Raw genomic sequence first — 13,540 nt, forward strand, 5'->3', positions numbered from 1 at the left:
TGTTTCAAACAAATATATGGAGCAAATGGATAGTGTGGGTTGACAATCCACTGTCTTCTAAAGTCTATCTGTATTCTGTCGCTGCAGAAATTAATTGTTTCTTATTCCAGGATGTCTTGTGGACAAAGAGCAGAGAGGAAGGTGATTTTAGATGTGAGGACTTTAATACAAGGAAAATACTCATTAAAAAATTGTGAATAATTTATCAGGTAAACAAGGATTCCCTGGTCCTATTACAAAGAAACTCTTTTTTTTTTTTTTTTTTTTTATTTATCAGAAACCTTTTTGGAGGAAGGGATTTTTAGACTGCAGCAAGTAATTCCCCAAAATATCTAGTGGATAAAATCATTCTCTGTCAATCCTCCTTTAATCTTGTGTACTCTTTGGCTGACTGGTCAAATTTGGTTGAGGTCTCTGAGGTAGGTCTTTGCAGTCTGTGCCAACCACTGTACTAGACTTTGGAGAATCCACATAGGAATGGAAGTCTTACAGTTTAAATATATATGAAACTCATCTTCATTAGCACTTCTTGCTCGCGGGATTACTTGTTCTAGTACGTGCCTACTAGATGACAGATGATTTTCTCTTGCGCTTTCACTGTGAGCATCTTGGAAGGCTAGACTGAGACAATTCCAGAGATCAAAGAGCTCATACAGTCAGTTCTCCAGCAGTGAAAGTCTGCATAACAAGACTTACAGCTTGTTAAATTACAGATTTGCTCGTTCTTGTGCTGAACAGCGTATGGTTCTCTATATCCAGCTGCTTCACATTTGAATTTTCCAAAAATAAGAGTGTTCATAGGACTCTTTTTGTGCCCACTCTGTTCTCCATCATGTCTCAGTCTGCAAGAAAAGAATAATCCTCTTTTGTGCTAGACTGTTTGACTCATAACTTCTCAGGCTAATTTTCTTGGGTGTCAAGCAAGACAAGTGATCGCTCTCCAATTTCGGATAACAGTCACACTTTAGAAGTCAGCTTGCCATCAACTACCTCTGGAATTTAAAGTTTTGTACAATGCAGTAAGAGCTTTATTCTCAACAATTCTCTTTTTCATTCATCTTTTAATAGTAAAAGTAACTGAATCAGGAGTTGAGCTAGAGTCTCTCATTGGAAATGATCGTAGAAGTCTATACTTACTTAAAACTATAGTACATACTCTCAGTGTGTAGTGTTCAAAAGAAACTGAATTATAAGGAGATAAATGATGCCAAAAACCGAGTAATTAAGAAGGTACTCAGCTAGGATTTCACTCGGCTAGAGCTCTTAAAATTTTATTGTAATTACTAACTACAAAGACTAATTTTGGTCTACAGGGTATAGATTGTTTCTAAACTGACACTACTATAGTCCGAAGAGAATTGTACTGAGCAGTTTACCGAATTCTGGGAAAAAAGATCTAGATGTATTTGCTTTATACAAATAGTGGAAATTGCTTTAAAAATGCAAAAAAGTTTCTTCAGGTATATGATTTGGGTTCTTTTTCTTTTGAAGTATTCGGCTATACTGTAATTAGGTTATTTTGGAATGATATTCCCACTAATATGAGAGAAGTGTTTAGGCTTAAAGCATTTCATAATCATTTAGACTTTATTAAAGACTTGCCTGAAGATTGCTGATGGCAAGTTTTAACAAAGAGTCCAAGCCTAAATTATCTTCCTTTGCTGGTCACTGTCTTCAGTTTTGAAAAGGATAAAAATTTACAGCTCATTTTCATGTGTTTTTCCAATCAGTAGTGACATTTGAACCTCTAGCCAATGCACGCTTTTTTTTTATTTCCAAAAAAAGAACTTTAACCTAGTTCCACAAGCCTTGACAGCAGTCTTTTTTGAACTTCGGATGAAGTTTTCCTTAGGCTACCTTTCAGTCGGTCACTTTCCTCACAGCAGTTGTTACATCAGCCAGTGGGATCAGCAGATTTTGTGCCCTCCCCAGTAAAAAGGGAATTCTTACTGTTCTTTCCACAAAAAAATAGCTAAAGTCCATTCTTAAGCTATATCCTAAATATATTACTAAAATGTCGCTGTACTTTTATATTGTGGAAGAAATTCATGCTCCCTTTGCAGATATCTAAGGGATGATAAAATACCATTTCATTCCTACAGTAGATCAAAGCCAATGAACCATTGCTTGGTTTTACACAGCTACCATATTTTTTCATTTAACCTGTCAGACTTGTTCTTTTCAAGCTTTCCCATTTGTCTAGCACACCAGCTTTTAAAGCGTGTCCTCTTAATAATCTATTTTGTTTTTAACTGTTCTGATTGTCTAGTCTTCTTAGAGCCTCTTTGAATGACAATATGCAGTTGCTCCAAGCCTTGAAATGTCTTGTCTTTAAATGTTTCAAGTCTTCTGCAGACATTTACTCTTTTAGCTGCCCCTTTTAGTTTTTAACATAGCTTTTCCATTTTAAGTAGCTCTTAAATGTAACATCGTCTGTATTAAAGGAGTTGCCTTTTGTTGTTCTTGAAGGACTAGTGAATCTAGATACATGAGAAAGTATCTTTTGTGTGGTAACATTTTGAACCTGACTATTCTGTCTTCTGATTAGCTTCTTCATATCTAAAAGATTTAGCCTTGGAATTTCATCCATTATGGTATTTACTAAGCTATGTGGAATAATTGAAATCTCCCTGTATTTTCTGGAATTTCTACTTTTACAGCCTTCTGATAATCCCCCAGCATGTTGCCTTCTCCATTTTACTCAAGTATTCTGAGATACTTTGTAGTATATAAAGATCTAGTCTTTATATTTCTTTTATACTGAGGCCTGAAATTTTAATCCGTACCAATTCTGTTGTTTGTTTACACAGTTAATTTTCTGTATGATTGATGCTCAAGTTTTCTTTAACATATAGTGATATTCTTCCATCTGCATGACCTATTCCATTTTCTGTATACTTTATGCCTCCATATTGTAGCATCTCATGAGGATCCTTGACTGAATTCCCACCCCAGAGACTTTTCATCTCACTCTTCTTTTCTGCTTAAGGATCCCTTTTTGACACCTTTCCCAACCGTCTCCATGATGTCCAGTTTTCACATTTTTTCTGTTCAGCCGAAACCTTCATACAGCTAGGCAAAATAATCTTGTTTCAAATTATTAAAAAACAAAAATTATTTATCAGTCTTTACAGTCACTGTATGATTTTTACTAGGTGCCTGCTCATATAGCTTTTCTCCACAGAAGTAAAGAGTCATTTTACTTTTTCCTTGTTCTGTAACTTTTCATTGAGAAAGGAGTGACAAGCTTAAGCACTGGTAAGCCAGTTCTGAGAGATGTAGCTGCTCACCATCAGCCTCAAAACATTAGAATAAGGGAAGTTTTAGTCAAATCAGGTTCTAGAAGCACGAGCTCAGAAGTGGCACTGTGCTGCCGTGTCGTGGTTTGGCCCCGGCCAGCAACAAAGGGCCACGCGGTCACTGTATCGCCCCTCCCGCAGCTGGGGTGGGGGGTAGAATGGGAACAAAAAGGCAAAACTCGTGGGTCAGGATAAGGGCAGTTTAACAGAACAGCAGAGGAAGTGAACAGTAACAACAAGAATACTGCTAAGAAGAATATACAAAATAAACAGCAAAATGCACAGAGCAGCTCTCAGCGCCTGATGCCCCGCGCGCTCCCGAGCTGCAATAACTTCCCCCCGGCCAGCTCCCGCACTCAGCACCGAGCATGACGGCACATGGTGTCGAATACCCTGTCTCTTTGAACAGTTTGGGTCAGCCGCCCGGCCGTGTCCCCTCCTGGCTTCTGGTGAAAATTAACCCTGTCCTGGCCAAACCCAGGACACTCTGTTAGAATTATTAAAAAATTGTTAGAATTATAAAAAATGCCATGATTGTCTTCCTCTCACCCTTTACAGAAGTTTAACTTGTATCATGAGCTGTAGAGTTGGAGCTAGCCTTCAATTTCATACTTGAACAGTCCCATCTCTGCCCCCACTTTTTCATGTCCAGAAAGTTATTGATCTAGAAAGAAGAGAAAGGAGACTTAATGAGGTGGCAGCCATGTGGGAGTGCTGGTCTTCTGGAAACTTCACGGATAAAAGAGGCTTAAAAAATGAGATTGAATAAATGTTAATTTCCTATTTATTTTGCCCTCTTGAGATTTGGGAAACATTTTTTTCTCCTAATGTACAGTTTCTTCTTTCAGTGATGAGTTTAAGGATCATGAAAGGTGACAGGCTGACAATGCTGAAAAGTAGATTTTCATGTTTGCCCAAGCCAGATGTAATTGGCAGTTCTATCTTGATCTATTCATGCACATGCTCTGAGGATGGGCTGTCCATGTACACCCTCAAATGCAAAAGAATATCTTTATTGCCGACCTTGTTCAGTTCTTTTCTTGATATCATGAAGACTGCCTACATGGGTGCCAGATCTGACAGGGATGAATACATACATTTGTATTCTGGGATCTAAGTTTTGAAGCAGATTGGCTATGAACTCCATAGCAGGTAAGTCATGAGCAGTTATCTTGTTACTGATTTTGAGTTGGGTCTTGGGGACACAAAAATGAGTCTGATCTGGAGAGAATCACAAAAATACCTGCTGGAATTTGCAGTTAATCTGTAGAGGTAGAAGCTCCTTGCATATGAACCAACAGCTTTATCCTCAACCGTGTGAAATCCCTGATTTGCAAGTGTTTCTTAAGGTAGCAGTTTTGTGTTTAAATAGCCATTATGGTTTCCTACAAAGAACCTGAGTTACCAGAATTCTTGCTTCAGAACTAGTACCCAAAACACAAGGGAATATAAACATTAATCAGACATCTTGAAAAGTAATACATTGTTGTGCAATGTAAATTAGAGTTAATGTGACCTGGTTTTCCATCTTCCTCTTCCCAACCTTCTTCCCTCTCTCAAAAAATTTTCCAAGAAAACCTATTTATGTTTCTTACCTTGGCATTTAGAATGGAGAAATGGCTGAGCTTATTGAAGTTGGTAGTAATACCTGGAATGATTTTGCTGCACATTATAAAATGTTCTGTTTGATTTTAACTGCTACATTTAAACAGCTTAATGCTGTCAGAAAATGTTCTGTCAGTGTACTTGGGATTTAATACTTTCCTGAACTACAAAGCTTTTTTTATAAGGTAGTACTGCTTAACGTGTAGCTCTGAGAATTAACTGTGTGGCAAATCAGGAACTTGCTATTGAAGAGCTATGAAAACACATATTTAATTTGCTGTAATTTATGCCTATATCTGATATTATTTAGAACAGAATGGACTATTTCAGTTGGGAGGGACCTACAACAATCATCTAGTCCAACTGCCTGACTGCTTTAGGGCTGACCAAGTTAAACCATGTTATTAAAGGCATTGTCCAAATGCCTCTTAAACAGAGAAGCTTGGAGCTTCGACCACCTCTGCAGGAAGCCTGTTCCAGTGCTTGACCACCCTCTTGGTAAAGAAATGCTTCCTAATGTCCAGTCTAAACCTCGCTTGGCACAGCTTTGAACCGTTCCCATGTGTCCTATCACTGCACAGCGGGCTCAGTATGAGTCAGCAGTGAGCCCTGGCAGCCAAGAGGGCAAACCACATCCTGGGGTGCATCAAACACAGCATAACAGCTGGTCACAAGAGGTGATTGTCCCACTGTAGTCAGCGTTGGTGTGGCCTCACCTGGAGTTCTGTGTGCAGTTCTGGGCCCCACAGCTTAAGAATTCTATTAAGGTCCTTGAATGCATCCAGGGGAGTGCAGCAAAGCTGGTGAAAGGGCTGGAAGGAATGTCCTATGCGGAGTGGCTGGGGACTTTGGGTTTGTCTAGTTTGGAGAAAAGGAAGCTGAGGGGTGACCTCATTGCTCTCTGCAGCATCCTGAGGAGGGAACGTGGAGAAGGAGGTGCTGAGCTCCCTGGTTGAATCTGTATGGATGGGAGGTATTTGGTTGTAACAACTAAAGACTTACAATGCAAGATTATTGAACTGCTGATGTTGTGTTCTCTACACAAGGCATTATTTAAGTACCTTTCTGTCTCTAAACATTGCATTATAAACTAGAGAAGATGGATATTCTGACAAGTAGAAAGAGCTACAATTTTGAAGTGTTCATGTTCCATCATTAGAAACGTTTCTTGTAAAATGTGATTTCCATGAAATACATTTCCTAGTATTTACCATTTGACCTAACTGTAATACTATAAAGTGAATGTGGATTTTTCACAAGTAAAAGCAAAACATGCAAACCTCAAAATAGCTATCACTTTCTTCTCTAAATGAAGATGCACTATTTAAGAGCACTTGAGCACTTCCCGTATGTTTAAGTGATCTTTATGTAGTCAACAGCTTTGTCTATCCATGTTTATTAAAACTTTGAACCTAAAGTTTTGTTATGTTCTGCAGACAGGATATTATTTATTCCAATGCAATATTGTTATGATAGCTGAAAACCAGGTAAAATCAACAAGAGTAGTGTGTGTTTGAGCATCCAGGCAAAATTATTTCTTTTGTGCAGAAACTTGTATGTATACATGTAACATCTATTTTTTCTCTCCAGCTAGGTGTATGGTTTTCCTTGGGCTGCGCATACATCGCTTTAGAAGGCTACGAAGGTGCTGCCAAAGCATTTCAGCGCTGTGTGACATTGGAACCAGATGTATGTACTTTTCAACAAGCAATTCAGATGGCTTATCTAAAAGCAACAAGGATGTTTTCATTATAAACAAGCAAAGCAATAATGAAAAACTTGCTTAAATCTTAGCCTTTTGAACAAATTAAACTTGTGCATGGAGGATGTATTTTTGTCATGTGGCATCGTAAAAATGCTTGCCCAATGCTTAACTTTGTCCATATAACTGCCTGTTAATATGTTTGGGCAGAAATTCCTTTATGCTTGCATGCATTGGTAAAACAGAGAAAAAGGAATGTGTAGACTGTGAGGAGTGCTAAAAAGAGAGATAAAACAAAAATATTAAATTGAAATACTAGTCCTCTAAGTAATCAAATTCTCCTGAGAAAAAAATCTAACAAGTGGTTGTATGACAGGTAAATTTGTAACTATGTAGTTCATGAGCATGAGGAGAATGGAGCTCGTTAGCCAGTTTTTCAGGATGCATGGGGCAAACATCTGTACAATATTGCTGTTTGAGTTTGCATGTGCACTGAGGTAGCAGAGGCGTCAGCTGGAATACCTCTCAGGAATGCACTGGCAAAACTTTTGTCAAAAGGTCTGACTGCCAGCATGTTGCTTGCTTAGAGTTAATGCCACCTACTTGATAGAAGCTATTCATTCCTTCCTCTTGAGGGAAGGAATAAGAGAGAGCAATGAAAAGTGACAGTATTCTTTTTTTCTTTATTAATAAAATGAAATAACTTACTTGGGAAAAAAAATGTTCATACAGACAACTCTGTAGTTAAGTGGAATTTTTACTTTATATATTGATATTTTTTTGTTTCAGTACAGAAGATTTAATTCCAAGTAGACACTAAGATTGTCTTCAGTTGTCTCTGGAGCCTCTACTTAATTGTATTCATATGAACAAGCTAACTGACTTCTCAGTGGGTTAAGTGGTATTTCTTTTGCGAGTAAAGGATGCTGGCTGGCTCTTAGTTATGGAGGTGAAAACTATCTTTATACAGTGATTTGCAGCAATGTAATGACTGCTTTCATGAATTAAGCTTCATGTTTCCCAGCATGATTTAAATGCTCCTTAAGCCCGAGGGAGGCTCCTTAGCCTTCAGTACCAGAGTACATTTCATTGCAGGACCCAGTTTCTGTTCTTCAGATTTATGTTAGTTGTCACTTTGCTGAGTTCAGTGGCACGGCTTCAAATTTACAGCAGTGTAAGGTGATGGGCAGGGATCATCTCTGTATGTGGCTCAGCTAGTTTTACCAGAGAAAAAGCTGTCTGAGCACTCCGTAATCCTTTTCAGCTAAAACAGCTGATAAACACTGTTGGAACTAACTCTGTTAGTTTTGCCTGAGATGCATTAGGGGACATTCGGATGATTTTTTCCACTAACAGAGCGGTGCAGGTAAGTAGCTTCCAGCTAGTGAGAAGTGATGAGCTGCTGAGAGCACTGACCTCTCCAGCCATCTCAGCTAGATCCAGAAGACGATGCCTGTTTACAGTTTAAACTGAAGGTGAGAGCTGACTTAACTGCCTTCTGGTTGGAACACACTAATTGATAGGTATATACCTGATTTTGCTGTCATCAGTAATATTTATGTGTTTCTATTTTAATATAATATTTTTTATTTCAATGTAGTATTTTGACTGCCTCGTAGAAAATATGTGTTCATATATGTGATTAGAAAAATCAATGATATTTCACAGTAATTTCATTTACGTATTTTTATCAAGTAAGCATAACGTAAGTGAATCATTTTTTTGGTACTTCTTTTATCGTTACAGAATGCTGAGGCCTGGAACAATTTATCAACTGCTTATATCAGACTAAAACAGAAGTAAGTGCCTTGAAAGGATTAGAAGATACTGCTTCCAAAATAAATAATTGGAATTTCCTTTTTTTGACATTGATTTTTTTATTCTTCTAATGTGATTACATCATATTTTGTAATACTTATCCCTTCAGTTCTTTCTCCCAGGTTGGATCATTAATACCACATTTCATTTTACAGGAAATAGAGTTTCATAAGCTTTATAAAAGTAGCACCTCTCACCTTACACTTCTTACTTGTGGAAAGTATTTACAATCGAGTAAGTGCAACCAGTGCAAAACATTCATATTAAAGTTGGAAACTAATTTGACTATGAAGTTAAAAAGATAAAGTCCATTTCAAACAAACTATATATTCAGACCTATGTCAATTCATACTACATTAATCTCAGGAGGTTTAAGGGAAAAACAGGCAGTTTATTTTTTGTATTATGAAAGCAGATGGAGATCTGTTTGCACACTAGCTCGCTTGTTCTTTGCCCTCCAAATTAACTGTTAGTACAAGAAGCTTTGACATAAATGGACTGCCTTTCTTATTTTGTATTTCAACTCAATGTAATAAAAGTTACTTGTAGACGCGCAGGATACCTGAAAGAACTTAATATTTAAGAAGATTTTTCACATTCTAACTTGTCCCCAAAGAATGGAACAAAAGAATAAGATATATTTTTTAAAACCTTACTCAAAATCTGACATCAGTTTATATAGTTATGCAGTCAGGAGGCAAACTTAAAAAAAAAAGAAAAAGAATAGCAAATTTACATAAAAGAGTAAATTGATGGAACATATGAAGGAAACATGGGAAGTAATATCATAAATGAATTCAAGAGATGGTTTGATAAGCTAGTGGGAGCAGGAGGAAGGAGAAAATGAAGGTTAGAATGAAGACTAAAATGAAATCGAGAGCTTGTTTTAACTTTGTGGTAGTTCCTTGTATCTTCAGCAGTGCCTTGAGAATGCCCAATGTATTGTCTTAGACTGCATGTGATAGATTGCACCTTCTTTTGCATAGATTTCAAAAGGGTATGTCAGGTGCTCAGTGTACTGGTTTATGCTTCTTTCATAAAAGTATCTTTAATCAAAATAATTTTTTTGTCTGATCTACTACAAGGTCGAGAAACTACGGAGTGATTAGTTTCACTTCATTGATTTAATTTTATTGTTGTTAATCTACTCTTGTGATTAAACATGCTAAATACATGGAAAACTTGTGACCTATTTGATATTGTATCAAAAGCAGTACAGGAGGGCGTGTTTCTGAGGTTTTTTTCCCACAGGAATAGTGGGAGAGGAATATGTGTACAGAAAATCTTAAGTCTTACACGCTGAGTGTGGCCTGTATTTGCTGTGGAATAACGACTTCTTTCAGTATTTGTGTGGTCACTTTAGATCAAGACTGTGTGTGAGTTAGTTTAACCCACTCTCAAAACAGAGGATATCTGTAGTAGTGTACTTCAGTATAATTTATTTTGGGGGGCCGAGTGGTGGTGGAAGTGTAAATTCTTATTTTTCAAGCCTGCTAGGAAAAAAAAAAAGTGAGGGGAGGATTAAAAGGAGGAAAAGAAAAAGGTGTTTAAGTTAATTGTTTTCTTTTGTTTCCTCATCAAAATCAAGCTTTACCCCAACCAGACACTTAAACCAGTCCCATTCGAGGACTGTGCATTTGGGTAAGGCTTAGCAGAGTCTCATACAATGGACAAATATAAAACGTGTGAGTCTTTTTGAAAGTGTATGTGAACAACCTGCTGACACCCAGATGAAAGGGGTTGTGTTGTTTTTTGGTTTGTTTGCTTTTTAAGAGTCCACAAGTTTTGTGTATTCTGAATTTCCTCCAGAAAAAGTAATTGTGTTGGAAACATACTCTACTCTTCAGTTTACCAGAAAAACTGCTCTGGGTGCCAGGAGGCCTTTGAAAGTTAGATCTCGTATTTCTCAGAACGAACCAGGACTGGCCCTCTGTCCTTTGGGTGAAAGATTCCTGGTTTCCAAGACAGGATGACACACTGGTATTGCCTACTGTTTCCTGTTTGGATATGAATTGGTTTAACTGTTGCCCTGGTTAAGGATACTCCATCATTATATGATTTGTTAAATACATAGGGGATTTGTTTTGAGAACCTAGAGGACTTTATTAGTGTAGCAATAGTGTTGATTTGAGGAGTACAATTTCCATCCCATCCCTCTGGTATCTTGTCTACATTTCACAGTTCCATCTGATTGGCATCTGCCCTCCTGATAACTTGCTAACTCTTTTGAGAAGATGGGGGAGATCATATAGGCTAATCCTGCAGATATCAAAGAGCAATTTCAAAAAAGGTTTCTCAAGGTGATTGGGGTACGTCAGTCAGCCAGAGCATCTTCCAGCCTGTCAGAGAGCTGTGGTGGATCCCAGCTTCCATTGTAGCAAAATCTACAGAGGAAGGAGTGGGTCTCTGTTCTTTTCTAATATAGTCTATCAAAATCGGGGTCTGAAATCCCTTAGTAAGACTGTTAACAGTGGAGGAGACCCAACTGTTAGTACATTTAATTGCCAGCATCACGTATATCAGTATATTAGTATATCAGAAGAGAGAGAAAAGGGGAGTGAACGTGGGAAGATCCTGTCTGTGGCCCATTTCTGCTGTGGCTATGCCAGATGACCTGTTTTCCTTCAATAATTTTGCTCTATCAAGTCAGCTTTCTTTGTGTTTAGTTGATAACTCTTTTAATACTATGGGCTTAGACTGGCAGTTATTTACATTTTTCCCTGACCCAGCCATTCCAAATTTTTAATGGCCTGATCCATTACTTAGATATTCTTTTTTCCTGGCTGGGATAATTACACTCTCCTGGACCCTCTTTATGAAACTCAACCAACAATTTCTTTGAGCTGTCTTTCTTTGGAGACAGCACTTTTAGCAACTTACTCAAGCAATAGAGCAAGTGAACTGCAAATTTTGATAGCAAGCCATCTTTAGATGATCCTTATTAAGAAGAGATTTATTGCCGTATCTCCCCAAAGATTTTTTACCAGGCTGGGCAAACTCAGTTTCAAGTTTTCATTTAAAGGAATTTATTCCTTTGCATTTTTTCTACATATTGTCCAGCTGAGAGTAAACTTCAATCTCTTAAAGTCCTAAGAACCCTATAATTCTGATTCTCTAGCAAAGCTTTTTTAAAGTTTTGAATTTATTGAAAGTTTTGGCAGTATGTTTAAAGCTTTAAACAGAGACACCCAGACCTTACCAACATAAACATACACTTCGGATTGAATGAATTCTTCTTACTCCTGCTGCCTCTCTGGCAGCATTGGTTGAATGTTGTGCAGGAGGTCATACCTCTGTAAGCTGTAGGTCAGCTGCTTTGAGCCCCTGTTCTTGACTTGGCCACTGTCTTATGTTCCTTACCACAGAATGCCGTTACCTCTCTCCTTGAGTAAGGGAATAGTAAAGAGTTGCCTGCAGTGGATCCATATCAAAAAATAAAGATGCTTCCTGACTTGACAGTGACTTTGTAGGAATTCTTCTGTCCACCTTTACTCCGCAGCTCTTTCTCCTGCCAGTATGAGATGATTCACTGGGCAGCACCTTTGGTGAAGGACCCGAAGAGTGTTTGGGACCACTTTGACACGTTTGTACTGAGCAGCATAGCGTCAGAGAACAGAGAATTTAAGTATAGCTTGCTGCTGACATAAGAAAAAAATAGTTGAAAATGCTGGGCTTCTGTGCAATGGATATGCTTGTTTACCATGAGCAAATGTTTAAAATAAATCACAAAAGCTGTTCTTGTTAAGTAAACTTGCTTTGTGTGATAAAATGAGTCAATATCATAAATCTTTAATATAGAATCTTCGTTTCTATTCTTCTCTTTTATTATTGATTAGAATCAAAGCGTTTCGAACCCTGCAAGAAGCTCTCAAGTGCAACTATGAGCACTGGCAAATATGGGAGAACTATCTTCTCACCAGTACAGATGTTGGAGAGTTTTCAGAAGCGATTAAAGCTTATCACCGGCTCATGGACTTAAGAGAAAAGTACAAGGATACACAGGTGGGGAAGTTTTCATGTTAAGTTGTCCTACACACTCATTAACTTTTCTTGTGAGACAGAGAGAGATTTCTGCTGATAATGGTATCAGTAATGATAGTACACATACCAGTGAAGTTATGTAGGCAAGCCATTTAATTTTTAGAGATCTGGACTGTAAAACTTAAAAGTAAAAACAGAAAAAAAAAAAAAAGGAAACTTTTCATTGAGATTGCCTCAGGCTTTGTGGAAGGACAAATATGAGCCTTGCAGTTTTAAGTTCTATTCTTAAATAAAACACAATGCATAACCCCATCTTTCTGTATTGTTCCTGCAGATCTTCGTGTCAGGAATAGTATAAATTGCTTGGTTTAGAGAAGGCTAAGCTTTTCCCATGTGTTTGAAAATTCCACAAAGAAGCCTTTGAAAGTGAATTATGTTTGATAGATTGAATGTATTACAGTCAGAACATTGATTCTTAATAATTGGAACACAGAAAAATAAAGGAAGTATTTTGCTCATCTTTCACTGTAGTCCAGTTAAGTTCAGTTAACTTCCGTATTTGTAAATGTACACTCCGGGCAAAATCCAGAGAGCCTACGTTAACAGCTTCAGCTGGGATGTTACCTTGCCTAAAACCAGGTCCTGATCCACGCAGGGTTCTGTACACCCAGTGAAAATAGCAAGGTGAATCTGAAAGGCAAGCCAAAGAATCCCTTAAGCAGAGTAGTGAAACATCTCCAAAAGCCTTTGCAATATTAATGGATCTGACTGAAGAGCTTATGAGCTCTTAGGGAGTTTGTGTGTAGTACCAGGGTAAGAGGATCCAGCTGCTGCTGGTCATTGATCCCAAGAGCGTGTTTCTTATCCCATACAATGATTAAAAGTAGCTTTCCTGGATCTTGGGAGTTTGAGCCCAGTGATGAGGAGAGAGAACAAATAGAATTAATTATGGTTGTGGAAACATCTCATTTGTTTGTGGAGGGCAGGGATGTTAAAAACTGTTTTCAGATTGCTTTTTAGTAACAAATCGTATGTGAGTACAGTACTTACTGCTATAAAGCCAACAATGCACAGAGTAACGTTCCGTATGAGTAAAAACTTTTGGGCTTGATATGATTGAACGTTAAAAGATCTC

The 13,540-nt window shown here is 37.8% G+C and overlaps 1 protein-coding gene across 3 annotated transcripts in view; it reads left to right on the forward strand.

The window, feature by feature from the left end:
* Positions 1–13,540, forward strand: part of TTC27 (tetratricopeptide repeat domain 27) — a 138,493-nt gene that overhangs the window by 110,968 nt on the left and 13,985 nt on the right. For all 3 annotated transcript variants that reach the window (XM_075412725.1, XM_075412726.1, XM_075412727.1), the window contains 3 exons: positions 6,495–6,593; positions 8,353–8,405; positions 12,261–12,426. In XM_075412725.1, coding sequence (XP_075268840.1) covers positions 6,495–6,593; positions 8,353–8,405; positions 12,261–12,426 — 318 coding nt within the window. The remainder of the gene's footprint in view (positions 1–6,494; positions 6,594–8,352; positions 8,406–12,260; positions 12,427–13,540) is intronic.

Source organism: Opisthocomus hoazin, chromosome 2, assembly GCF_030867145.1.
Source record: "Opisthocomus hoazin isolate bOpiHoa1 chromosome 2, bOpiHoa1.hap1, whole genome shotgun sequence".
NCBI lineage: Eukaryota > Metazoa > Chordata > Aves > Opisthocomiformes > Opisthocomidae > Opisthocomus > Opisthocomus hoazin.